The sequence below is a fragment of the Pongo pygmaeus genome, chromosome 5 (assembly GCF_028885625.2).
Source record: "Pongo pygmaeus isolate AG05252 chromosome 5, NHGRI_mPonPyg2-v2.0_pri, whole genome shotgun sequence".
Taxonomy (NCBI): Eukaryota; Metazoa; Chordata; class Mammalia; order Primates; family Hominidae; genus Pongo; species Pongo pygmaeus.
In genome coordinates, this window is record NC_072378.2 from 119091330 (window position 1) to 119118291 (window position 26962).

Consider the following 26962-nt stretch of genomic DNA (forward strand, 5'->3'; position numbering starts at 1 on the left):
GGTGGACAGATCACTTGAAGTTGGGAGTTCAAGACCAGCCTAGCCAACATGGCAAAACCCATCTCTACTAAAAATACAAAAATAAGCCAGAGGTTGCAGTGAGCCAAGATCACCTCACAGCACTCCAGCCTGGGTGACTAAGTGAAACTCCATCTCAAAAAAAAAAAAAAAAAAAATTAAAAGAGACAGAATACATTTCTGGCTAACACAATGAAAATTCAAAGCTAAGAAAAAGAATAGCAGCCAGGCGCGGTGGCTCACACCTGTAATCCCAGCACTTTGGGAGGCCAAAGCAGGTGGATCACCCGAGGTCAGGAGTTCAAGACCAGCCTGGCCAACATGGTGAAACCTCATCTCTACTAAAAATATGAAAATTAACCAGGCATTGACACGCACCTGTAGTCCCAGCTACTTGGGAGGCTGAGGCTGGAGAATCACTTCAACCCAGGAGGCGGAGGTTGCAGTGACACAGTGGGCTGAGATTGCGACAGTGCACTTCAGCCTGGGTGACAGAGCAAGACTCCATCTCAGGAAAAAAAAAACAATAGCAGAATGAGTACTGAGCTCTAATGCCAAATTTAGTCAATAGTTTCATGATCTAGATAGTCTGCATCAGTGCTCTTTAACCGAAACATGAAAATGAGCCACATGTATAATTTAAAGTAACTATATTTAAAAGACCATATTTAAAAGAGCAAAAAGAAAAGATACTTACTATCACATTGGATAGCATTGATCTAAAAATCAGAAAGCAGTTTACAACAAACCTTACTGAAAGTGGCTTTTCAATTGCTCTTGATCAAGGGCATTTATTTGAATGCTGTTTCTTAGTCTAGTCATTGCCCTTTCCCACGGAGTATGAAAAATTCTAAAATACTCTATGATTCTAAAATCAATACATCTAAGAGAAAACTTACCATCTCATCTCCCCAACCACCCACACCCCACCCCAAATAAATAGCTCATCCTGACTTCCTTGTCTCAGATGATGATTTCCTTTTCGTTTGGCTCAAACCCAAGTCAACTTTAATATTTTCTTCTCTTCTACCAAAGCAGATGATTGATCCTTTTACAGTTTCTCTTGCACTTGCAGTGAGATAAACTTAATCCAGGTCCTAATTGGGTAGAATTATTTGTATTTCATGTATCTGAAAATGTCTTTGGTCTCTGTGCCTCATTCTGTTCACTCTATTCAACAACTGCCAAGTGCTTAGTATGTGCTAGGCACAGTTTTAGGTGCTGGGGATACCCCAGTGAATACCACAAAGGTCCAGGTCTCATGGAACTTACATGTGAATAGGTGAGAGAATCAATATATACTGTGTAGAAGTAAATGTTCTGAAGGAATACAAAGCAGAATAAAGCATAGGGGGCTAGTGAATGATGATGGTGCTATTTTAGAGAAAGTAAGTAAAGAAAGCTCTTTTTGTGGAGTTAAGATTTGAGTATATAACTGATTAAGTGAAGGGAAAAGCTGTGCAGATCTCTAGAAAGTGGGTTCCATGTGGAGGGACTGGTAGGTGTGAAGTCCCCAAGATGGGTTCAGCTTGTTGTGTGTGTTCAAAGAACTGCAAGGATCCAGTGTGGCTGTAAAAAAGAAAGGGAGTGACAGGAGATGATGTTGGCAATGCAGCCAGAGACCAGATCATGAGCATACTAGAGGCTATGGCATGAGTGTGGACTGTATTCTAATTGTGGTAATAGTCACTAGGCATCTTGAAACAGGATAGTAACATAATCCAACTTAATATTTTAAGAGCATCACTTTGGCTGGTTAGAAAATAATCTGTAGGTGGGCAAGAGTAGAAACAAGGTAACAGTTGCAGTACAAGAAAGAACTACAAGTGTCCTGGAATCAGATGGTGGTAGAGGTAGTAGAGAAAAGTAGGCAGGTCCTGGATCTATTTTGAAGGTAGAGCAGTGGGGAGTGCTGATGAACTAGTTGTCTGGTGTACAAGACAGGAGTCCAAGATGGCTGAGCAGTGAACAGTGAACGGACGCTAGTTCTAGAAAGAGCAGTTTGGCTGACGTTGAGGGGTGCTGGCGGTACATGGTGTCCATTCAAGAGTTCAGTTCCAAACACTTTTAATTTAGATACTTAAATGGAAATGTCTCTATTTCATTCTTACTTCAATATAAAAGTCATATTAAGCTTCCTAAAATAAAATTTTCAGCATGTTATTCTCTTTTCCACAAACCTTTGACAGAATCTCATAGTTTACCAAGTAATCTTTAAAACTCCTAAGCTTGGAAGTCAAGGTTTTCCACAATAACCTCTACCCAAACTGCCCCCAACCCTGTTTTTCTTATTACTGTATTCCTCATAGTGCCTGGGAAATATGCACATATGTTTAATAAAATGTTTACTAAGTGAATAAAAACCTTTGTATTTTTGTCACTCCTCTTATGTTCATCCTTTGCCCTATTCATGAGTCCCACTAAAGCTGGCCTCCTCAATGAAACCTTCCCCAAGCACACTGGCTATATTACACTGTTTCTTGACTTTATACTCCTGACCAGTTGTATGCTGTTAAATGTTTTACAGCTCTCTGAAAAGCAGTGACCTGATTTGTAGCATTTGCTGATATCTGTGATGTAAATGCAACTACCACAGGAGACTGCAAGTCATCAACATGATGTCCCCCAATGTGGTGCTGGTAAGAGAGGTGCACAATTAGCTATGATGAGCTGGTAGGAGCCAGTCCCAACACATCATTACTCAGTACAAACTGCTTGGACGATTTTTAAAGTCACCTACTGCACAGCAACTTTTATTTTAAGTACCTATATATAAATCTTCCTATTAGATTGTAAATTTGTGAAGTGTAAACATTGTGTCAGATACAGGGCTATAATCAATGACTAAATGACTTTGTCTCAAAGTTCACATCTACAAAATGGAGAGTCAGACTCAAACTGTAAAATTCCACAGTTCTGTGTCTCAATGGTCTGTGCATCCCCCTTAATTTTTCAGTCCAATGCTTTAAGGCTGAATAAGTAAATCATTATATTGGACCCAAAATAAAATCTGCCTTAAAAAAGATGAAAGAAAGGAACAAGTGATGGCATTTTAAAATCACAAATAGAAAATATGATCACAGAAAACTCTATATAATCACTTTTCCTTGGATAGAGTTGAAGAATAAGAATGTAGTTTTTTTTGCTTTAAAGAATTCAAATGTATACACTGATCAACCCAAGAAGCATAATTAGCCTTGGACTAAAGTGTAATCATTGGACAGAAAGAGAGAACACAATGAAATATTAAAAGGGAACTAAAAGATACAAAATTGACTGAATCGTAGCACAGAATGAAAATAATAGCTTTTGGAAAATTACATGAAGTGAAAAACATCTGATTCAAGTAAAATGAAAATTTTATGCTTTTAATGCTCATTTTTAGATAGGCAGGCCACGATGGCCGGCTTAAATCTAATTTAACTCTCAAGAGATTCATAGGAAAGACAAGTTATTTCACTCCTTTCCTCTAAATAGGATGAAATTCAGGTATGTTAAGACATAAAAATCTCATGTTTTTCACTCAGAAATAGTTAAAATATGTGAAAACGCACATCCTCTGATACTTTTTCATAGTACATGCCTCTGCCTAAGCCCTAGCCACTCCAATTCTATTCCTCAGTCTTACTCCTTTAATATCACGAATCCCAAACCAGGTCTGTTTCCCTTATGTGCTGAAGGCTGCTGGCCTTGTGAGGGCTAAAGGAAATGAGTGAGACCAGTAGGAGTGAATGCAGTGAAAGGGTCCTAGGGGTAGGGCTGGGGGTGGAGGTTATGGGGAACAAGGCTTAGCAGCAGGGGCAGGCAAGCAGAAGGTGGTAGAGCAGGCTTTAGAGCACAGGCTCTAGAAATCCATCCAAAGGAGTCCAGACAACAAGATCCAAAGAGCCAAGAAGGAAGGTTTTGTCCACAACGACGTTCCATTTAAAAAGAACCACTGGTCCTACTATAACTTTTTTGTCATCTAATATGCCTAGAAAGGATGAAACCTTGATAGCATCATACCCATTTTTACTTTAATGGGGCATCTTTTTGTGCACTTGTTTTCTTAATTTTCTTCAGGCATAGACAATCCTGGAGTGCAACAGCTACTTGCCAGTTTCTCTATGGCAATGCGTGTGCCTCAACAATTTAGAAGTGGGGAGAAAGGAAGATATTATAATCTTGGAAATGGTCTGATGGCATGGAGCGTCACAGAATAGTTTTACCTTTGGAACCAATTAATTCCCGGTCATCTTGATATTTATGGTTAATCTGCTTTGAAAATTGATTTAGAAATTCTGTAAAGCTGGCAAAAACTGGAGCTAATATGTAATAAATTATTTTATGATATACAGAACCACAAGATGAAAAGCATTAGGTCCTCTCAGGAAAGAACTGCAGAACAGACACCCAAAGGAAAAAAAGAAAAAAACAAAATTCAGAGATGTATGGATGACATCTGACAAACTAATACAAGAAATTAAAGGAATAACAAATAAAACAATTTGATAGAAAATAGGCAGGAAAAGTGGTGGGCCACTTTACAGTGCAAACTCAGCCAAAAACTGTCTATGTTCAATACTTTCTGGTTGAAAAAATATATCTCTATTAAATAATCAGAGTAATTTAATCTTTCTAGGGGCAGAATCTTACCACTTGTCTAACGATAGGGGATCAGTATCACCCTACCCAGTAAAATCTGTCCTTGTGGGTCCCTAAAAGGAATGTAAAATAAGTCTATCATAAGCAATGCTAATGTGGTGTCCAAATTCTAGTAAAAGTTGTTTCCTTGTTCTTTTTTTGGTCTGAGTTTCAAGTGACTGACAAGAGCTCATATATACACAAATGTAAACATACACATGTATTCTCTTTTCAGAGTAACATTATAATTATGAGATACCAGACACAAATTGGCAGGCCCCAAGTATTCTTGAAAGACACTGCATGTATGTAGCTATGTAACAAATGATCTTACAAAAAGTCTATCCTGTTTATTTTGAAATTCATCATGCTCACAAATAGAAAGATAATGGTAGGTTTCTGGAACTACATTATTGAGCTGCTTCTTGTCTAAGTTCTGCATTTGCTTATCAACTGGTGATTCATGCAGTTAATCCTATTTAATGACTTGCTCTGTGGAAGAATGCTAAGAATTAATAAATTTAAAAGTTGTGTAAATGAGTGAAAATGTGCAAATTCTTTTAATTACAGTTACAAATGTTATGGAAATAAGCAAGCATAACATAAGCACACAGATTTAGGAATATTACCACCTTTTGTTTATGTTATACTCTAAAGGGCTTAAAGCATTTTGAAGGATAGCAGGCAAGGCTCTATTGGTGAGAAAAGTAAGCTGTTCATTTTTGGTAAGTGGTTTTAGGTAATCATGATACATATAATAAATTCTACCCTCTGTTGCCCAAACAGTATCTAATGACATGAAAAAAGATTTTATGCTTTCAAAACATAGGTAACTTTGCCATTTAAAATCTTAAATATATTCAGGTCAAATATTAAAGTAAAAAATCATAATAAATTCTTCTCAGTATTCAGACTGCATATATAACAATGATTTAGCACAATGTTTTATAAGTTTATAAATACATCTTCCTGGTTTTATGTATTTTTACAAGTTTTAAGTTTGTCCCATGAAAAATAACAAAATTCAGTGAATTAACAGAGTTTTACAATATCTCCCTAGCTAGAGAATGTCAAGGGAAATGAACCTTCATCATGTACAGATTATTAATTACCTGGTTTAAGAGATCTTCTACTTTCTTCTGCCATGAATCTCTTACTGCATTTTTCTCTCGCTCTTTCAACTGCAAAAGTTGAGACATTGCTGACTTCTTATCCTCTTCATGTTGAAGCCTTAACTCTTCACGAAGTTTAGAACACTCTTGTCTAAAATAAAACAACTGCATTTACTTTGTAAAGATAATTATTCCTTTCACTGACTGTAATACAGTCCACAGGTTTTTTAAGCGCTTAATTAATCCTCTTCAAAAGTCTATGACGCTGAGGAAAAGCAGATTATTTACTTAAGGGCTGTAAGGTAAATTGGTAACTTACCCCAATATCACTCATTTATCAATTTATTAACAGCAGAATAGGTACCAGAACAAATAAGTCTTCTGACTTTAGGTTAATTTACTGCCTATTTTATATTCAAGGAAATGCAAAAAGTAAATCTGAATTCAAACGGAAAATAAATCCAATTTCTCTGTCTCTAATCACAGGAAATTTTAATTTAAAATACTGCTACTATGTCTTTAACAACAGGATAATGTGAGTCATACAAGAGAAAAACTTTCTTGTATGTCTTTATTGATAAGATTACAGAACAAAAAATGTACCTAAGATTTTCAGTCCACTTGATTTCTAAGTCATGGGCCATTTTGTCCACTTTGAGCTTCTCTTCTTCTTTCATGGCAGCAATTGTTTCTTCATGCTGTTGCCTTTCTTGTTCTAGCTCACCCTGAAGAATAAAAACTTTTCAATGAAGACTAAACTTCAGAAACAAACACTGCTGGTTATTTTAAATAAGTAAAGTGCTTGTATTAAAACTTTTAATTTTAAATTCTTACAGCCCAATACTTGATAATGCTATCTGTGAAAATGACTCAAGATTTTCTGAAAATAAAATATGTAAAACAAATTTTATATTTTACATGTTCTTGTCTAAACTATATTTTATTAAGGCTTATATCACAAATTATTTAAGTAGTTTAAAGTCAGCATTAATCATCTTAATTACACTTTCCATATATTAGGTATCTAACGGTATACTGATTATCCAATTACCTTCACCTGTACACCCATTACATCGACAGATACGTTATTCAAATTCACTTATATTCAAAAGTATGTTTCTTGCTCAAAACTTAAGTATATAGCTGTACCTGACATGATAAAAATAATTATGCAGAATTTAGGCTACTGTTTTTATTATGTAACTGCAAACTAGTGGTCCGTGTGTTCATTGTTATGGTAATATGCCGCAATATATACACAATTCCTGTAGATTAGCATGAATCAAGTGGCTCCGTGGAGCCTGGGGATAGAGGTGACCTGTTTGGACAACAGTGGCAACCATCAGCCCCTGCCAGCAGAGCAGCTGCTCTTGGGGCACAAGGCAGAAGAGGAGCAGATGATGGTCTATCTTCCTGTTATCACAATGACCCTTTCTAGATCATCCACTTGCTAATGACATGTGGTGTGGCAGTTTTTGAAGGGTATACCCAAATTAATGAGAAAAAAACAAGCCAATGTTGAAATTGCCATTCTACATTGTTGGCCTGGCGACTAAGCAGTAAGTATTGAGAACTGAAGGCAGCCATCTTAGCCAACTGTTCTTTTCACTAAGTGTTTTGCCTTTAGTAATTCTTTTATTTTCCGCCAAAGGCAACATTAAACGGAGTAGATTGCTTAAAATGTATTTCTTTTCCTCAATGCAAAGTACATCATTAAACATTATTGGGGTAGGTTAGAGGAAAAGAGGTACCAAAAAAAGGAGCTTACGCAGAGTTGTGGTAAACCAGGATGCAGCATCTATATTTTCTCAGTTAAAATTCTCCAGCAGAACAGAAAATGAACAATTGATAGAGTTTTGCTTAAAATGTTTATTATTTTCTACTACTGGACAGAAGTACTACGTAAATATGAAAGAAGACCTAAAAGAAATGAAACTGAATCAGTAAGCCCAATACTCAGTGCCAGGACAGCCAGGAGAAAGGCAGCCAGGATAAAATACCTTAAAGTCAGGAACTGGGTGTGCACCAAGGCAAGAGAGAACTTCCATGATACCATATAAACACAACCTATATTCAATTAACATTCATTACAAATATTTCAACTGTCTACTTTTAAATATATTTGTATTACCTTAAAATATCATTTTCCTTTTATTTGTTGACAATGGAAAAAACACCTCTTAATATAGTTTGGTCATCGAGTTCAGCTTCACACCACAGAATGCTACCATCCAGATTATAGTCAATATATTTGGCATCACAGAAACTAAATATATCAAGTTGTATATTACACTAGCTCTAAATTCCAATTACTTCTTGTTATATATTAACGCTGTCATATCACACAGCCACCGGAGAAAGGTAAACATAAGGAAATGAAGATTCAAGGAAAATGGAGTAATTTATTGTCACATAATTCAAAATGGAAGATAAATATTCAATGCACACAGAATATAATTATATCATAGATAAAATATAAATAGAATTATGTATGCCCCATACACAAGGTAAATTCACTAAAGTGTCCTTGTTTATATGCTTTTGAAATGTCACCAATTCTAAACTAAAAAAGAAAATTTGAAATAGTATTAGTAAAAGGCAGTATTTACTGGGTGTTTACTATTTTGCTAAGCACTGTGCTGTAAATGGTTTATCTCGTTTAATTATTACAATAGTGCTGTGAAGAGTGTTATTACCCCCCACCTCTCCTTCATTGTGCAGATGTGGAAGGTGAGGCTTTGCACAAAGTTACACACTATGTGGTGGATTCAGAATTTACATACAACCAACCTGACTTCAGAGCCTATACTCTAAACCATCTCTCCGAAGGAAAAGATTAAGAACTCCCTGTGTACTATACACCCAGTTTTATGGATTCTTTTTCTCTACTATCTAAGACAATCTAAATCTTTGCTGTGCTTCATAAGAGTGGAAGAAAAAAGGCAGAGTCTTTCTGAAATCTGCAGACACAGAGAAGCACTTAGTTGCTGTATATAAGAGTTCTAACTCTTACTAGTAAAAGAATTGCACATTCCAATTGTTATCGGCTGAACTGTGTCCCCAAAAAGGTATACTGAAGTCCTACCCTCCCAATACCTCAGAATGTGACTTTATTTGGAAATACGGTCAGTACAGATATATTAAGTTAAGATGATGTTAAACTGGAGTAGAGTGAGCCCTGTTCCAATATGCCTGGTATCCTTTTAAGATGTGAAGATAGGCAGAGATGGAAATTATGTTGCCAAATGCCAAGGAATGCCTGGTGCTACCAGAAGCTGGAAAATACAAGGACTGATCTTCCCTTAGAGTTTAGGAAGGAATATAGCTGTGCCAACATCTTGATGTTGGACTTCTAGCCTCCAGAGCTATAAGAGAATAAATATCTGTTGTTTTAAATTCCCCAGTTTGTAGAACTTTGTTATGGTAGTTCTAAGAACTAATATACTAATTATATACAACGTGCTGTTTAAACAGCTCTAGGTCAAATGGCTAAATTATATTTTTATTTTGCTGCTGTTTAGATTGCAGTAGAATTATGAAATTACCTCCACATTTAATAGAGCATCCTTGGTCTCCTTTAGGCTGTCTTTAGTCAAGTCAAGCTCATTCTGAAGCCTTTCCTGGGAGTCCTGAAGACTAGCAATAAGTCCTTCTGCAGAGCCAAGACCTTGTTCACTTTTCCTTACCAGATCTTGGAGGTGGCCAATCTGTAAGTAAACAGAGTACTTTTAATATACTTCATTGTAATAGAATAGCAAAATAGTCTCACAATTTCTTCCTAAAGTTTTTTATTTAGTTGTAATTTTACTGAATGGATAATTTCCTGATTAATTTGGAAAAAGCACTCGAATAACCATGACAGCTTTCTTCTGTTGTGTTTTGAAAAGACTTTGATATTTAAGATTTTCTTTTTTCATGACAACCACGTAAAGGAATAGATATACCTTTGTTTAACAAAGAGAATTCCTAGTTCCACCATATAATAAAATACCTATAAGAAGCTGAAGCAAGATAAAGATTATATAAAAGAGTAAAACAAATTTTAGATAAAAATATCTTAAAAACCATTCTTTAAAACTTAATCACATATTTCATTTGAGTCCATATGTCCTGCTACTTGCAAAGAGGATAAATTTAGATCAATATTGATAAGCTGGTAAATGTATTATAAACTAGAGTAAGTTATGATTCCTGTGTTTCCACACAAAATTTCTCATGAAATCTTTAAGAGTTGAATTTATACACTCGAAATTAGGAGTTAATAGACAATTGCTGATTAAGCATATCCCTACCATAAAGTTATGAATACTAAAATACATACATGAAATATTTCAAATTATTTAGGACAATGCTATAAAGTAAAAACCCCATTCTTACAAAATGGCCAAGCCTATGAAATTTCTACAAAAGATAAATTGGTAATTTAAAAATAATACCTATTTCTCCTTGTAAATACAGACATTACAAAAAAAATACAAAAATTCTCCTTCAATCCTTCTCTGACCCACAATTCCCTCCCCAGGTGCACAGCCTTCCTGTCCCCTCTCCATGCAGGTATATGCTCTGCAATACTGGTGGTGGTAGTAGTCTATCTTGTTGGTGTCTCTAAAGGAATGCTAATCTCATAAGATAATTAGGGGAGCTACACATCTTTTCTGTGCTCTGAAATATTTTCACAGCAAAAGAATTACGTGTTTCTTAAAAGTTTGGTAAAATTCTTCCATTAAATAAATTATAAAGAATAGTATTCTAGGGCTGGGTGTGGTGGCTTATGCCTGTAATCCCAGCACTTTGGGAGGCCGAGGCAGGCTGATCACCTGAGGTCAGGAGTTCAAGACCAGCCTGGCCAACATGGCGAAACCCCGTCTCTACTAAAAATACAAAAAGTAGCCGGGCGTGGTGGCGCGCAACTGTAATCCCAGCTACCTGAGGCTGAGGCAGGGGAATTGCTTGCACCTGGGAGGCAGAGGTTGCAGTGAGCGAGATTGTGCCACTGCATTCCAGCCTGGCAACAGACCAAGACTCTGCCTCAAGAAGAAAAAAAACAGTATTCTAGTAACAATGTAAAGAATTCAAACAGGTCTATTAAGGCAATTACAAATCTAGAGATAGAATATTTAAATAGGCAAAAACTTCAAACTTCTGCAAAGTTAAATGTAACAAAATATAAAAAGCAAATAAGTGTTGAACATAACTGATCAGTTTGTTTTCTTAAATACAATAAAAATGGATACATGGGGAAAACACCTACTGTCTCCCAGTAACAAAATCTCCTTATGGCATTTGGGGCATCTACTCGCCTTCTCTATCAGTCCATGTGGTCTTAGTAAGCATTCAACTTAAACTCGAGAATGAAGTGCTTCATTGAAGCGTAAACCGATAAGGTCATCTCATTTTGTTTGTATGTGGATTGGTTCAGGGGCAGGCACATGGTTTAAGCTTATCTAGTCACAGTGATCTCAGGACTTTAAAAGGAGCTCCTAGAAAAGGTTTTTTGCCAGCTCCACAAACACCTCAGGGAATGTGATTGAAGCATGAAGTCAACACAGAGAACAAACCCAATTTAAGAGAAAAAGAAAAGCTGAGTTCCACTGTCACAATTTCAGTTCTGAATCTAGTCTTGCCTGATGCTAACATTATCCTTGGACTTTATAGTCACATGAGTCAATAAATTTTTTTTTCTTTAGGCTAGTTTGAGCTAGGATTTCTGTCATTCGCAATAGAAATAAATACTCAGATTCTCCCTATTAATGTACAAACTGAGGGAATACAGTAAGTAGAAACCTCCTCCCTGAAATATCCATCTATCTCTATTTGTTCTTCTCTAATCCACTCTCCTTGCAACACCAGAGTGAGTTTTTTATAAATTACAAATATGGACATGAGCATAAGCCCCATCCACTGTGCAAGCATCCACATATTTGCACTTATCATCTTTCAACTGTTTTTCATTGCCCTTAGGATAACTTTCAAAATCCCTCATGGGGCTTGCAAGACCTCCACAGCATAGCCCCTGCCGAAATCTCCAGCCTCAGCATGGCATCCCTTCTTCTTGGTCTTTATATACTAATTGAGAGAAAGAGTAGGGTTAAGAATTGAGTTCTGAAAGCACACTACCTGAAATGGAATTCTGGCTTTACCTACTTATTATGTGCTGACTTGGGCAAGTTATTTTAACTTTTCTATGTCTTAGTAACTGGTACCTACTGCCCAGGGTTGCTGTGAGGATTAAAGGAGAGAACAGTATAAAGAAGAGGCTACATAAAACAAAGTCTGGGACTCAGTAAGCACTAAATAAATATTAATTATTATAGTTGCTATCACACTCCATTTTTTCTGGTGATATGGTTTGGCTGTGTGTGTCCCTACCCAAATCTCATCTTGAATTGTAACTCTCACAATTCCCATATATTGAGGGAGGAACCCAGTGGGAGGTGACTGAATTATGGGGTGGGTCTTTCCTGCGCTGTTCTTGTCATAGTGAATGAGTCTCATGAGATCTGATGGTTTTTAAAAAACAGAAGTTTCTCTGCATAAGCTCTCTCTTTGCCTGCTGCCATCCATGTAAGATGTGACTTGCTTCTCCTTGTCTTCCACCACAATTGTGAGGCCTCCCCGGCCAAGTGGAACTGTGAGTCCAATTAAACCTCTTTCTTTTGTAAATTGCCCAGTCTTGGGTATGTCTTTATCAGCAGCATGAAACAGACTAATACCACTGGTATTCTTACAATTCCTAGAAATTTCTCATGCCTCAGGGTGTTTGCATAAGCTTTCCTAAATTTATTATTTTGACAAGCCCTTGCTAATTACTTACCACCCTTTGTAATATGCCTCAGACTTGTATTTACTTGTTTTTGTGTCTGTCTGTCCATAGTAGTAGGGACCATGTCTGACTGACTTATCACTGAAACCGCAGTGTGTAACAGTGCTTTGGTACCTAATAGTCATTCCATATTTATTAAATAAACGAATGAGTCAATTACAGAAAAACTTCATATATACTTACTAGCAATTAAGAATAAAATCTCTTTAACATCTCAGAATGAAGGTATTTAACTCCTAGAAGGACCCTAAACGCCTTCACTTTCTTGACCTTGTATTGTACCAAGGCAGCTGCTAGGCCATGTGTGCCTCTAAGCAGGAAAAGGGCAATACCCCTCAGTGTGGAAGCAGCCCCAGACATGGAAAGAGAAGCAAACAAAACTTGTGTGAACTGGGAAAGACTCCCTTTCTTCCAGGCAGACAGACTTCTGAGAAAATTTAAGTTTTTCTATACTACTTCTACTATAAACAGTGCTGAAATTTTGTCAACAATCCATAATTATCTGCTTAGGTTAAATACACAAAAAAATGAAACTGCTGAGTTAAAGGACATGCCTGTCTTTAAGGCTTTCATATGTGCTGATAAATCCCTTTCCAGGAAAATTATACAATTTTGAATCCCCATCAGCAGTTTCTGAGTGCTTATTTCTTTACCCTTATTAACACCGCATGGTCTCAATTTTTTTATCATTGTTAATTTTATGGTAATGGAAAGGCATCTCATTGATTTCATTTCCAGTTCTTAAATTATACAAATTTTTTTTTCATGTTCATTTTTAGCTTGTAAAAAGATAATCTGGGTGTCTGTATTTTTCTTATTGTTTTGTAAATAGTCTTAAAAGTGTTAAAGATATGAATTCTTCATTGGTCAATTTGTCAATCTCTTCATCTCTCCCAGTTTCTCCTCTTTTTAAATTTTGCTTATGGTGTGTTCTTTATATCAATAAAGAAGTTTTAGCTTTAACTGTACAAATATTCCATGTTTCAATTCATAACTTTGATATCATGTTCAAAAAGCCTTCTTTATTATCCTCAGGTTTGTCATTTTTGTTTTCATATTTTATGTTCTTATCCATGATTTTCATATTATATTCCAATCCTTAACCCACCTGGAACTTTGCTGATATGAGGCTGAAGAAGAGCTCTAACTTCCCTCTTTTCTCCTCTTTCATTTATATCTAGTCTTAAAAGGGCAATGTCACAGACTGTAATTCAAATTAAGCCTATTGATTCTAGCTACCATCCTCAGTTTCTGTTGAAATTGTAGGAAAAGAGGCAGTATAGAGAATAATAAGCTATTTTTTGGCAAAAGGGTAGAGAACTCTCTTTTGTTCTTTTCCTATGTGGTGATATTCTGTTTTGTTTCTCCCCACAACAGCACCTTAGTTTAATGTTTTTGACAGTAAATTTTACCTGGTGGAACATAATCAGAGTGTCATGAAAAATTCAACACCAATTACAGTTTTTAAATTATTTTTATTCTAGATATGTTACCTTTACTGAGACTCACCTACCTATACAATGTCACCAGAATAAGTTATTATTATTAAAATCTATAACATAGGCAACAGGTCTAAAGAATTCTTGCCTCTTGATTGGCTGTATTCAGCTTGTCTTCCAGTACTTCCTTTAGGTTTTCTAGCTCTTGTTGAAGCTGATTTTTATCCTCTTCCAGGTTTAGTTTATCTTTGTTACGTTGTTCTTCCAATTCCTTAGAAAAAGAAATTTTTAAAAAAATTAACAAAATTGCAAGTATTATATACTTCGAAGACTCCAAGAAAAAGACTATTCTGTTTTGTATTTTGAAATTTTGCTCTTCAAATTAGCCTTACCCTTAATTAACAATATCTGAATTAACAGTGACACCCATAGTGGCTTAGATTCTATCATTCTGACTCATTTATAATGTAGTTATACTTGTTTTAAATGGTGAGAACATGTGACTGGACTAGATCAAGCTGAAGTCCAAAAACAGAAAAGTGTGAGATAAAAAATTCTAATTACCTCTTGAATTCAAAATTCTTTTTTTCCCTCAAATTCTTTTATGTTTACATAAAAAATGAAATCCAGTAACACTTCTACAAATCAGTGGTCTAGCACTGGAACACAGTAGAGAATGAGCAAGTATAAAATGAAGGCAAATTAAAGAGCAAAACTGGTAAAACTGATAATTACTGAAGATCACTTACTATTTGCCAGGCATGCTACTTAACACTTGGGTAACAAAGGCAATAAGATATGGAGCCTGCCCTTAATAAGCTCATGGTATCAAGCAATTAAAGAATATTAACTAAATTAGACATGCATAGGGAGTACGGGAGTATATGGAAGAGGAACTAATAACGTCTAGCTTGGCAGGGAAACCTTTAGAGAGAAAGTAATTCCTAAGCATGGTTTGAAGGATGAAAAGGTGATGGAGCAGGAGGGGAACATCACATTCTAGGCACGGGAAAAAGCATGTGCTAAGGCTTTTTCACACCACAAAGAGACAAAGGAGCACAGTATGTTACAAGCAATTCAACATTTCTATAGTGTAAAATGAGAAGAAGAATAAATAGGGTTCTGTGTCAGAGGACCTCAAGACAAACCCGAGTTTGACGATTTACATTTACGGGTATAGTCACACTCATGGTTGTGATTATGGCACAGGACTTAAAAGCACACACCACAAAGGAAGAAGGTACATGGGGTGAAGTCTGCTGGAAACCAGACACAGGTACAGTTTCCAAAAGCCCTCTCACACAGGACACACTTAATACCTCCAGACACCTGTGACAACTTGTGTGAAATGTTGTCCTTATACAAGACAGGCTGAATACCTCCAGCAACCTGTGACAACTTGTGTGAAATGTCTACTAGGAAAGCTCATGAGAGACTTAGTACCCAGGTTTTTTATCGGCGACTGATCACACAGGTACCATCTTCCTGTCACATGTCAAAATTCCAGATTCCCAGAAGGAAAGCAGGAGTTCAGCATAAACCACATTGGCTGCGTGGTTAGGCCACAGCTTAGGCCAGTGAGTCATTCTTATTAGGGAATGGGGGGATCCCTCCAGAAATCCAAGTTCCCAGATGCCAGCCAAGGGCCAACCTGCCTTTCTAAGGATGGTAGCCTCAAGCCTCCTATGTTAACAGTTTTCTGCATGGGTTCTCTGTATATTCACTCTCAGTTGTGGTGGGTCAACTACAGTTATGGACAGTACAATCCTTTTTGATAACTGAATAATAAGAAAAGAGAAGTCGTCTTCAGCTAAATGTTCCTTAAGAGAGAATCTGACACTAGAGGAAGACTATTCTGGAAGGAGGCTGGTTTCAGCTTAGGTTCAGACATGAGGTAGACAGGCAAGAGTGGAAGAAAGACCAAGTGATACACAAGTTACTCTGATAAAAAAAAGAAGGGTAGAAATAATGCTGCAATAGGGTGGTGAATATATTCACATATAGGAAATTTCATGTCATCTGTCTTATGGCAACCATGTTTTAAAGAAAGACTTTAAGAAATTTAAGTAGCTTAAGGCAGGTGCTAGAAAATTAAAATTTAATCAGGTGAAGGGATAATGAGGAGTAAAGTAATGAGGTAAAAATGACATTGATGAAAGATGCCTTAATTCTAGCACTTATAACTTAATAGAGAGGAATAAAGGCTGAAGGCAGGACATATGCAATTTAAATATTCCAATAAGAGAGAAAGAAGGTGGCTAAGGTGAAAATGAATGTAGAAATGAAAAATAATACCAAAAGATAGCTAGGAAAGAGAGTACAGAAAAAGCAGTTACCACGAAACACTTTTCTATAAAACTCTGAACACGTGATACAGGCACCCAGAATTGCTAAGCATGCACATGCCTCACATAACTAATGCTGTGCAAACTGGTTCTGGAATAGTGATCTGGCACAGAGAATACTACAGTCAGAGTCTTGAGAAATAACATGTCATTAATTTTTGTCTCTGGCTACATAAACATATAGTAGTTAAGTTTTGAAAGAAATAACATTCTAACAGTAAGTTTTATTTGAATTTTAAATTAAGTTTAGGTCTTAAATATTTTTCCCAACTAGTCATGTCACAAAAGGAAAGTACACTGAGGCAGATCTCAATTCATATCCTATCCTAGCGCTGTGGCTCTGACGAAATCATCGAGGTTTATTAAACCTATTTTACCATCTATATAATAAAAATGACTTTAATCTCCAAGTCATAAGTATTAAGGTATATATAAAAAAGCTCTTTGTAAACTGTAAAGTACCATTAGTGAAATATATAACAACCATCATTACTAAATGCCTACATGATGGTATTTAGATGCCTGGGGTTTGACAGATCTGGAACCTGAGTTCAAGGCCTGACTGAGTCTTACTAGTTGCATGTGCTTGAGCACATCCCCTCTTCAGTAAAATGAGTAGAGAAATCAAACCAAAGTGTCATAAGAATGAAATGTTTTAAAAGATGCAAATCATTACTGTAGTATGTGGTACATAGTAAGAAGTACTAATAACTAATTTTTATCATCATGTGCTAGAACATGGCTTGGTACTCAACACTTTATCTGACTTAATCCTCAAAGGAACATTTTAAGTTGGATCATATCTTCTGTCAGATGGGGAGCCTAAGGCATAGCTTTTGGGGCCCAAAATAATACAGTTAATAGGCAAAGAGCTCAGTGTAAGGTCAAGGTCTGTCAGATACTTTGCTTTTCCTACTCTGCAATTCTGTCTGTCATATATTACTATTAGCAAGCTGAATACTTAATTGAGGAAGAAACAAACAAAACAAAACATAAATCATTTTCTCAAAGAAGAAAACTATCTACAAGAGAATACGTACTTTCAACTAGTTGAGGCTTCCTGAAGAGCACACCTATTAGATTGTCTAATGAAGAGACAGCTCAAGAACAAAAACAGTGTTTCTATTATGGCTTATATGAAGTAGCAATGTCTTATATCAACTCAATAAGCTATATCCCATATCAAGAACTATCAGATATGTTACTCTTTGAACTGTGACTTCAAGAATGATTACAAGACAGCAACCACCAAAATGAAGGAAATCGGCTGAGTGCGGTAGCTCACGCCTATAATTCCAGCATTTTGGGAGGCTGAGGCGGGAGGATCACTTGAGGTCACCAGTTCGAGACCAGCCTGGCCAACATGGTGAAACCCTGTCTGTACTAAAAATACAAAAATTAGCCAGGCGTGGTGGCATGCACCTGTAGTCCCAGCTACTCAGGAGGCTGAGGCAGGAGACTTGTTTGAACCTGGGAGGCGGAGGTTGCAATGAGCTGAGATTGCGCCACTGCACTGCACTCCAGCCTGAGAGACAGAGCAAGACTCTGTCTCAAAAAAAAAAAAAAAAAAGCAGCAGCAGCAAATCATTGCTCTACAATATAGGTCACACTGGACTATTACAGAAATATCATCAATTCACAATGCAATGATAAATTAAATTTTTACTCACCATTTGCAGTTTTTTCTTATCCCTAATTGCATTACTGTGGACAGCTTCAATTGCCATATGGTGCTTCCAAGCTAATTCTTCCAAAGTCTTAGAATGGGCCTCATTTAATTGAGTCACCTCCTCTTCCAATCTATTTTGCAGGTTTTTGAGTTCCCTTTCATAATATTCTTGTTGAGTTCTCTTTGCTTCATTTACTTTCTAAAATTAAAACAGACAAAGATCAATAATCGGCACCTGCTTTTTTCATTACTGCTATTAGGGTAATTTGAATACCCTATAATTATGGAAGCTTGAATAAACTGAGTGCTACGGGATCTAGACTACGAAACATGAGAATAAATCATTAGTGTTCTCAGAAAGTGAAAGGGGAGCCCACAGAAAATCAAAAATTTTAAAGCAAGAGATAAAATAGACTATTATCATATTAGACCAAATCTGAGTTAATACATCTGCAAGCTTAAGAGTAAAGGGCTGGGCCAGGTGCGGTGGCTCACGCCTGTAATCCCAGCACTATGGGAGGCCGAGGCGGGTGGATCATGAGGTCAGGAGATCGAGACCATCTTGGCTAACACGAAGAAACCCCATCTCTTCTAAAAATACAAAAAATTAGCTGGGCGTGGTGGCGGGTGCCTGTAGTCCCAGCTACTTGGGAGGCTGAGACAGGAAAATGGCGTGAACCCGGGAGACGGAGTTTGCAGTGAGCCGAGATCGCGCCACTGCACTCCAGCCTGGGCGACAGAGCAAGACTCCGTCTCAAAAAAAAAAAAAGAGTAAAGGGCTTCCTTTTATGTCAAAATAGTACACAAAACGGCTTACCAGTTAACCCACTCAAAGGATGTCACTCAATACAATTTTGAATGCCAATTACGTACCTTTTGGGCATTCACAGTTCTAATAATGAAAAAAATACAAAGACTGTGGCAATATAGTTTTATAAGTTCTATGAAAAAGGGATGTTGACACAGGTTTGGATTTTTTTGTCCCCACCAAATCTCATGTTGAAATGTGACCTCCAATGTTGGAGATGTGACTAGTGGGAGCTGTCTGGATCATGGGGGTAAATCCCATATGAATAGCTCGGTGCTGTCCTTGCAATAATGAGTGAGCTCTCACTCTATGAGTTCATATGAGATCTGGTTGTTTAAAGGAGCCTGGCACCTCCTTCCTCTCTCTCGCTCCCTCTCTTGTCCTGTGACATGCTGGCTCCCCTTCTCCTTCCACCATGATTGTAAGCTTCCTGAGGCCTCACCAGAAGCAGATGCCAGTACTACATTTCATGCATGGACTGCAGAACTGCAAGCCAAATATCCCTCTTCTCTTCATAAATTACCCAGTCTCAGGTATTCCCTTACAGCAATACAAAATGAACTAATGCAGATGTATATCCCGTGTTATGGGAGTATATTAGAAGGATGCCTAACTTGGATGCGGTGGGAAAGTGCGTGTGTGTGTGTGCATGTGTGTGTGTGTTTCAAAGAGAGAGACAAAGACAGAGACAGAGAGATATCAGGGAAGGCTTTTCAGAAGAGAAAGCATCTGAGCTGGTGATGACATTCTCTCATTTAATTCTTCCAACAAGCCCAGAGGAAATTAATGAGAAGAAAATGTCAAGCCTAGGTCTATTGTCAAAAGCCTACATTCATAACCGTTTCTATTGTTGTGCAGCATTGGAAAGATGGCAAATAGCTAACCAGATGGGAAAGTTTAGGGAGACAGAAAGTCTGTGCAGCCAAGCAGTCTGGATAGAATACAGGATACAAGGTGATAAAGTGGTAAAAGATGGGGCTCAGAAGTAGGCAGGAATAAAATAATGAGATGGGGTCTTTTACACCAAGAACTTTGAATTTTCTTCTGAAGGGACTGAGAAATCACTGAAGTTTAAGTAAATTATATACTTTTAAAAACAATCATCTTGGAAGCAGTCTGGTGAGCCAACTGAAATCAGAGATTGCTGCTAGGCAGTTGTGACTATAATCCAGGCAAGCAATGACACGCGCCTAAACCTCAGATCTATAAATGGGTATGAGCAGGGGAGGATGGAATAAAAATATATCAAGGAAGTAGAACCAACAGGACTCTGTAACAGATAAAGGGGTTGAGAAAACAGTAATCAAGAATGACTTTCAGGTTTTTGATTTAGCAACTAGATAGACGGTGGTGCTATTGGTTGAAATAAGGAGTAAAAGAAACTTAGTACTTTTGAGAGGAGAAAGTTCTGGGCATGGTAACTTGATGTTTGTGAAAAACATAAATGGAGATATCTAGTGGAAAGGATAAAAGACTTAAATTCAGAGAAAATGTCTGGCCTGGACCTAAAGATTTAGAAGCTCTCACTGAATAAGTGACAGTTGATGTTACTGGAATGAATGAGTGCGTAGAATTAGATGAAAATACCGGAAACATCAATGGTAAGGGAACAGATGGAGGAGGGAAGTTCACAAAGAAGACTGCAAGGCCAAGGAGGTAGGAGAAAAATGTGAAAGAATGTGAATACCAAGAGATGAGAGATTGCAAATCAGTGGGTAGTGAGTACCACAGTAAGATATGATCCACCAAGTCCACCAATCAGGATGTCACTGAGGGCTGAGGCAAAAGCAAATTCTGTGGACTGACGGTCAGAGAGACTGCACCAGGTTAAGGAATGAATGGAAGTAAATAAAGAGCAAAGAGAATAGACATTTTCAAAATACTTAGACGTTGAGGGAAAGAGAAAGAAAAGGATGTCCAAAATTCCCACTTGATATTGTGGGCATCTGAAAAACTGGAATATATATTCAGCAATTACTCTATAAATGATGTTTCACTTGTTATACTAGAAATTCAATTATGTTGGTATACATTTTCAGAGCTTGAAGCTTGCCATATTTTCAGTTCTACAGAAATTTCCTACATGGATATGCAGTAATATATTTCATTAATAGAAAACAAATAATGATTAACTATAAGTATACACTCCACTGAAATAAGAGTTTATTCAATTTCTGGCTTGAAATAGGTTGAAATGTCTTAAGTTTTTATATTATATAGATTGTTACCTACATATTTTGAACATACATACAGCATAGGATAGTCTAGCTGTATACCCATTTCCTCAAAATTAGAACCAAAAATAACTACTAAAGCAGGAAATGTATTGTTACTGGGGAGTAGCAAGAAATACTCCAAATACTTCAAATCTGAAAAAGACAAAAACGGAACTCTTTCGGGGGGAATGGAGTGTCCATTACTTTTTACCTTCTCCAGTTCTAGAATCTGTTGCTTCTGCTCTTCATCCAGACTTTGGGTTTTGCTTTGCAAAAAAGCTCTTTCCTCTTCAAGTTGAGATAATCTCTCATTGGCTCTCGATTTTTCTGATTCTAAATCTTTAATTGTAACTTCTTGGGTCATTTGAGTTGCTTGAAGCATTCCAATATGACCTATCCCCCAAAAAGAAAATCCCTTCAATTTAAAAATCAGTTGTACTATGAGATAAACAGTTTACATTTAATAACACAACTGTACTTTATACCTAAGTAAAATAAATGGTCTACATGTACAAATTTTCCTTTTGTTTCTTCACTACATAAAATGGAAATATTTACCTGAAAATACTTCTTAGCGCATTAGAATAATTTAAATTAAAACATCATTTTCACATGATTAATGTTGCTTCCTGCACCTCGTACTGTTTTACTGTTTTTTTTGTTTGTTTGTTTGTTTGTTTTTAAGATTGCAAGCTAAACAGGTTGAAGTAGGCACAACTCCTCGGGGCTTCATAAGAAAGTCTCCTGGGAATAAAAGAAGGACAGAGAGGATGCACTGACTGACACTGTGGCGCCAAAATGAGTGATTTGTTCTTTTCTAATGTCTTTATTTTCAAATTATAACACAAAAAGGAAGAAATTTGTATGTACGAAACAAAGATGGCAGATAGCAGTTTGGTTGAAACTGAATTTGTTGCAGGCAAGAGGCTGGATAAAGACCTAGGGTGGAGCTTGTAGTCCCAGCTGCTTGGGAGGTTGAGGTGGGAGGATTGTTTGAGCCCAGGAGTTCAAGGTTGCAGTGAGCTATGACTGCATCTGTAACAGCCACTGCACTATGGCCTGCAACATAGCGAGACCTCGTCTCCAAATAAAAACCAACCAACCAACAACTAAGGTGGTGTAAGACACAGATACAGACAGCAAGGTTATGAAACAATCTCTTAAATGACAGCAAAAAGCAGGGAAGGTGGAGAAAAATGAGGAGAGAGACAGAGAGATGAAAAGTGAGTGAAGAAAAAGGTCTCATAGAAAGGATAGTTTAAGGCAGAGGTTCTCAAAGTACCCAGGACCAGCATCACCTAGGAACTCTGGTTAGAAATGTGACCCACCCAGACCTAGTGAATCAGAAACTCTGAGTGTGGGGCCCAGCATCTGTAGTTTCACAAACCCTTCAGGTCATTCGAATGTACACTAAAGGTTATTAAAAACAACTATTTTAGAGGAAGGAAAATCTGAGATTCACTGATAAGCCAATCAAAATCAAATGAGATCCTCAAAGAACCAGCTCAAACAGCCTTCCTGGGCACACTGAACACTTAGACAAAATATAACTTCAGAACTGACACAAGTCACCCACCTCCTCCAGTAATGGTTGTGAAAAAGCATACCAGCCACTTGAGAAATAGGCAAGTCAGCTTTAGTATGTAAAAATGAACCTTAGTAACAAGCCCTAAGAAATGAACTGCTGTAATTTACAAACAGTTCAACTAATTTGAGCACTTTAAAACGTGTATTTTTTCAGTGAGATCTCATCTTTAAAAAAGTTAGCCCGTGGCATACCTAGAGTCCCAGCTACTGGGAAGGCTAAGGCGAGAGGATTACTTAAGCCCAGGAGTTTGAGGCTGCAGTGAGCTATGATCAGGCCACTGCACTCAAGTCTGAGCAACAGAACAAGATCCCATCTCTAAAAACTAAATAAACTGGCATGGTGGCTCACACCTGAAATCCCAGCACTTTGGGAGGCCAAGGTGGGAGGACTGCTAGAGCCCAGGAGTTTGAGACCACCCTAGGCAACATGGCAAGACCCCATCTTTACAAAAAATTAAAAAATTAGCCAGCCAAGGTGGCCCATGCCTGTGGTCCCACCTACTCAGGAAGCTGAAGTGGGAGGATCACTTAAGTCCAGGAAGTCCAGGCTACAGTGAGTTGTGTTCATGCCACTGCACTCCAGCCTGGGTGACAGAACAAGACCTTGTCTCAAAAAAATAAATAAAATGTTTCCTTGTTTCCTTCCTTCCTTCCCTCCCTGTCTCCCTCCCTCCCTCCCTCCTTCCTTCCTTCCTTCCTTTTTTTTTGATACAGCCTTGCTCTGTTGCTCAGGCTGAAGTGCACTGGCGCAATCTCGGCTCACTGCAACCTCTGCCACCAGGTTCAATTCTCATGCCTCAGCCTCCTAAGTAGCTAGAATTACAAGTGTGCACCACCATGTCCAGCTAATTTTTGTTATTTTTAGTAGAGATGGGGTTTTGCCACGTTGGTCAGGCTGGTCTCAAATCTCTGGCCGCAAGTGATCTGCCCACCTTGGCCTCCCAAAGTGCTGAGATTATAGGTGTAAGCCACCATGCCCAGCCCGTTTTTCTTTTAGTGACTAATTTATTGGTATTTTACCTGCTATTTGTATTTTTCCTCACAAAGGAAAACTCTCAAGTTTTCTATAAAAATACATTCCTACAAATAAAAAATATTTGTGTATCTTATAAGTAATTAGTAACATACTGAGTCCTTTAACATATTTACAGTCTAAATAGTTTTAAAATGTTAGAAGAAAAAACAAATGCTACCTTAAATTAACTTTTAAGTGTTGGGGCCGGGCGTGGTGGCTCATGCCTGTAATCCCAGCACTTTGGGAGGCCGAGGCGGGAGGATTGCCTGAGCTCAGGAGTTCGAGACCAGCCTGGGCAACACGGTGAAACTCCATCTCTACTAAAAATACAAATAAGTTAGCCAAGCATGGTGGCGTGCACCTGTAGTCCCAGCTACTCGGGAGGCTGAGGCAGGAGAATTGCTTGAACCCAGGAGGCGGAGGTTGCAATGAGCCGAGATTGCGCCACTGCACTCCAGTCTGGGCGACAGAGCAAGACTCTGTCTCAAAAAAAAAAAAAAAAAATTAAGTGTTGATTTTAGCTAAGCATTACATCAAAAACTGTGGTCACACATACTAGCTTTGAGGACAAGATCTGAAGCTTGCTGTTGTAAACGTTCTCTGGCAGCTGCTAGCTCACTTTCCACTTCTTTGTGCTTGCTTAATAGGGCCATTTCTCCCTCCTTGGCATCATCAAGCTGTTTTTGAAGAACCTAAGAAAGATTAAATAGCCATTGTTAAAATGCAGGAATAATACTAAGCTAAATAATTCATTTAAATTATAAGGGTCAGCTTTCTCTTATTCAGAAGTCATACTCAACTATATACCAATTTTTAAATCTGTAAGTATTGGTGATTTATAACTTGATATTTTCATAAACATGACCCAATCAGGAAAGGCTATTCCACACTTTCTAATCCATTCTAATGTTGCACAGATATTAAAAACATGGCTATGAAATTTTCTAAGCCAACAAAACAAAACTTGTGGACTTCTGGCATTTTTTCCCCCAGACTTGTGTAATACCCCTATTAAATTCAGGTTTAGAAAGCAGCAATTTCTTGATCAAAGTCTAAATATCAGCTAGCAGGCAAACCATTATTAGTGAAAGGAAAAGAAAAAAATGTATTTAAACTTTAAGCCCAATATTAAAATCCTTTTGTAAATAATTAGCAATATTTTCCCCCCAGAAACAGGGTATTGTCTCGCTAAGCTCACTCACCCAGGCTGGTTTCTAACACCTGGCCTGAAGCGATCCTCCTGCCTGGGCCCCCCAAAGTGCTGGGATTACAGGTGTGTACCACTGTGCCTAGCCAATAATTAGACAAGGTTTTAAGCTTGTCTTTTTGGGCCCCTAATATCTGAAATTCTGAAATAACAACTACAGGGTAATACAAATTACCCTGTCATTGATTTTTCTCACAAAAGAAAAGTTGAAAAAAAAAAAAAGTCTAAGTGGTGTGAAGCCGCTGATTCTAAGTGGGCCAGACTGCTCTCCAGCCTACAAAACAAATATATTTAAAAGAAAAAAAATCCATGTGTTGAATATAATATTCTTTACTTACCTGAACATTGTTCTCTGCCGTGGCAAGTGCTGTCTGAAGCTTTTGGCATTTGTCAAGAAGACTTCCAGATTCATCCTGTACCATCTGTAACTCTGTCTTTAATTTTCCTATGGTTTTTCGTAAAACTGCTTCTTGTCCCTGAAATTCTTTTCTAAGATCAGCTTCCTTTTCTTTGCTGGCCTGTAGGCTTTCTGCTGTAAAAAGCTGTGATCTTTTCAAAGTATCAAGCTCACGTTCATAAAAGGACTGAGCTTTATTCAACTTGCCTTCATAATCCTCAATTAGTTTCTTCCGTTCAAGTCTTAGCTCCTCAAGCATTTTGTTTAAGGACTCCACCTCCATTCTGTGTAGTTCCTCTGCCTTCTCCTGGCCTTTATTTACTGAGGCACTGTGATCCTGCTGTGACTTCAATAGCTCTTGTATCTCCCGTCTGTGAGCAGTTTGCAAGTCTTCCAATGCCAATCGTTTGTCTTTTTCAAACTGTACTTGAAGTTGTCCAAAGCTCCGTAATTTTTCTTCAAATTTCCTTCTAATCTCTTCGACTTCTCTAGACATGGTCACTATGCGTTGGACATGCTGGGCTTCTGCACAAAGTTGCATGTCCTCAACTCTGTGCTTATAAGCTTCAAATTCTGTCAAAGCTTGCTGCTTCATTTTTATGTGATCTTCTAATGATGCTTCTAAAACTTGAATCTTTCTTCTAAGGTCTAGCTCCTCTGTTACTTTGCTTTTATACTGCAATATTTTTTCTCTTGTTTCTGCAAGAATTTGTTGAATTTCTTCTTCATGAGCATCTTTGAGGGCTTGAATTGCAGATTCATGCTCATCATTTTTAGTGTTTAAAGCATATATTACCTGCATGGTTTTGAATAAGAAGGGAGAAGAATTGTGAATGCATATTATTTTCTAACTTGAAGTTAATTCTTTCATTTGGATTGATATTTTTCTATGCACATAAATATTGGCTACGGCTAATGTTAAATATGGAAACTTGATGCAATTGTTTTTGTACTCATAGATTGATTTGCTTAGCAAATTTCTATCTTAGAACAATCTTAAGATTTGCATTTAAAGACTTTTTAGTTATAATTTTAAAGCATTCAAATTTAAGACTGTTTTTTTACTACAAATGAAACAGCAAAGAGGAAATGGACAAAGGAGGCAACTGGCCTAAAGGAAAGGAGTCCTCATATGTCCCAATCTAGCTTACCGGGGACTGTGAAGCGGTGTTCAGGAGAAAAAGTCTCATAGTAAGACTCTGCCCTATATTGGTGTCCTAGAAATACGAGAGGCTTCACATGAGGAGAAGCCCTAGGCCCTAAGTCTTCCTAAAAGCCTTTTATCTTTGTAATGGCCTGTTTAAATATTTCAAATTTTAAACTTTCCTTTCCCAATTCCCCTATAGTTTGCTTTTAAAGCTGATCCTCTTCTCTCTTCAAGTTTCTAGTGATCTCTTTATAAAACCCAATTTGTACTTTTTCTCTTCATATTTCAAATGCTGTAGTTTTACTCATTGGCTAATTTTCTCTCTGCCTCCAAGCAACCCAATTCCTTAAGCCAGTGTTTTGAGTACAGGTCTTTATTTTCATTTTAGTTCCTAGGTTTTAATGATTTCACTGAGATGTCCCAACCTTAATTTCAAATGACAACAAATTCCCTGCCCAGTAACACAATCCTTCCTTCCCTCTGTTCCTCGGACGCCCTCCATCATGTCACTGTGGTCACACGGTGAAATATTCATGACTGTTATTTAAGGCTTAGA

The 26962-nt window shown here is 37.4% G+C and overlaps 1 protein-coding gene across 7 annotated transcripts in view; it reads right to left on the reverse strand.

Annotated features, from left to right (window-relative positions):
- Positions 1 to 26962, reverse strand: part of FAM184A (family with sequence similarity 184 member A) — a 119707-nt gene that overhangs the window by 39540 nt on the left and 53205 nt on the right. For all 7 annotated transcript variants that reach the window (XR_010126766.1, XM_054490351.2, XM_054490352.2 and 4 more), the window contains exons 2-9: positions 25201 to 26055; positions 24212 to 24347; positions 21265 to 21446; positions 18031 to 18228; positions 14164 to 14286; positions 9299 to 9460; positions 6357 to 6478; positions 5754 to 5904 (exon numbers count right to left, since the gene is read on the reverse strand). Coding sequence is in view for 6 of the 7 variants with exons in the window: in XM_054490351.2 (XP_054346326.2) it covers positions 5754 to 5904; positions 6357 to 6478; positions 9299 to 9460; positions 14164 to 14286; positions 18031 to 18228; positions 21265 to 21446; positions 24212 to 24347; positions 25201 to 26055 (1929 nt within the window). In the remaining variant the exon portion in view is untranslated. The remainder of the gene's footprint in view (positions 1 to 5753; positions 5905 to 6356; positions 6479 to 9298; positions 9461 to 14163; positions 14287 to 18030; positions 18229 to 21264; positions 21447 to 24211; positions 24348 to 25200; positions 26056 to 26962) is intronic.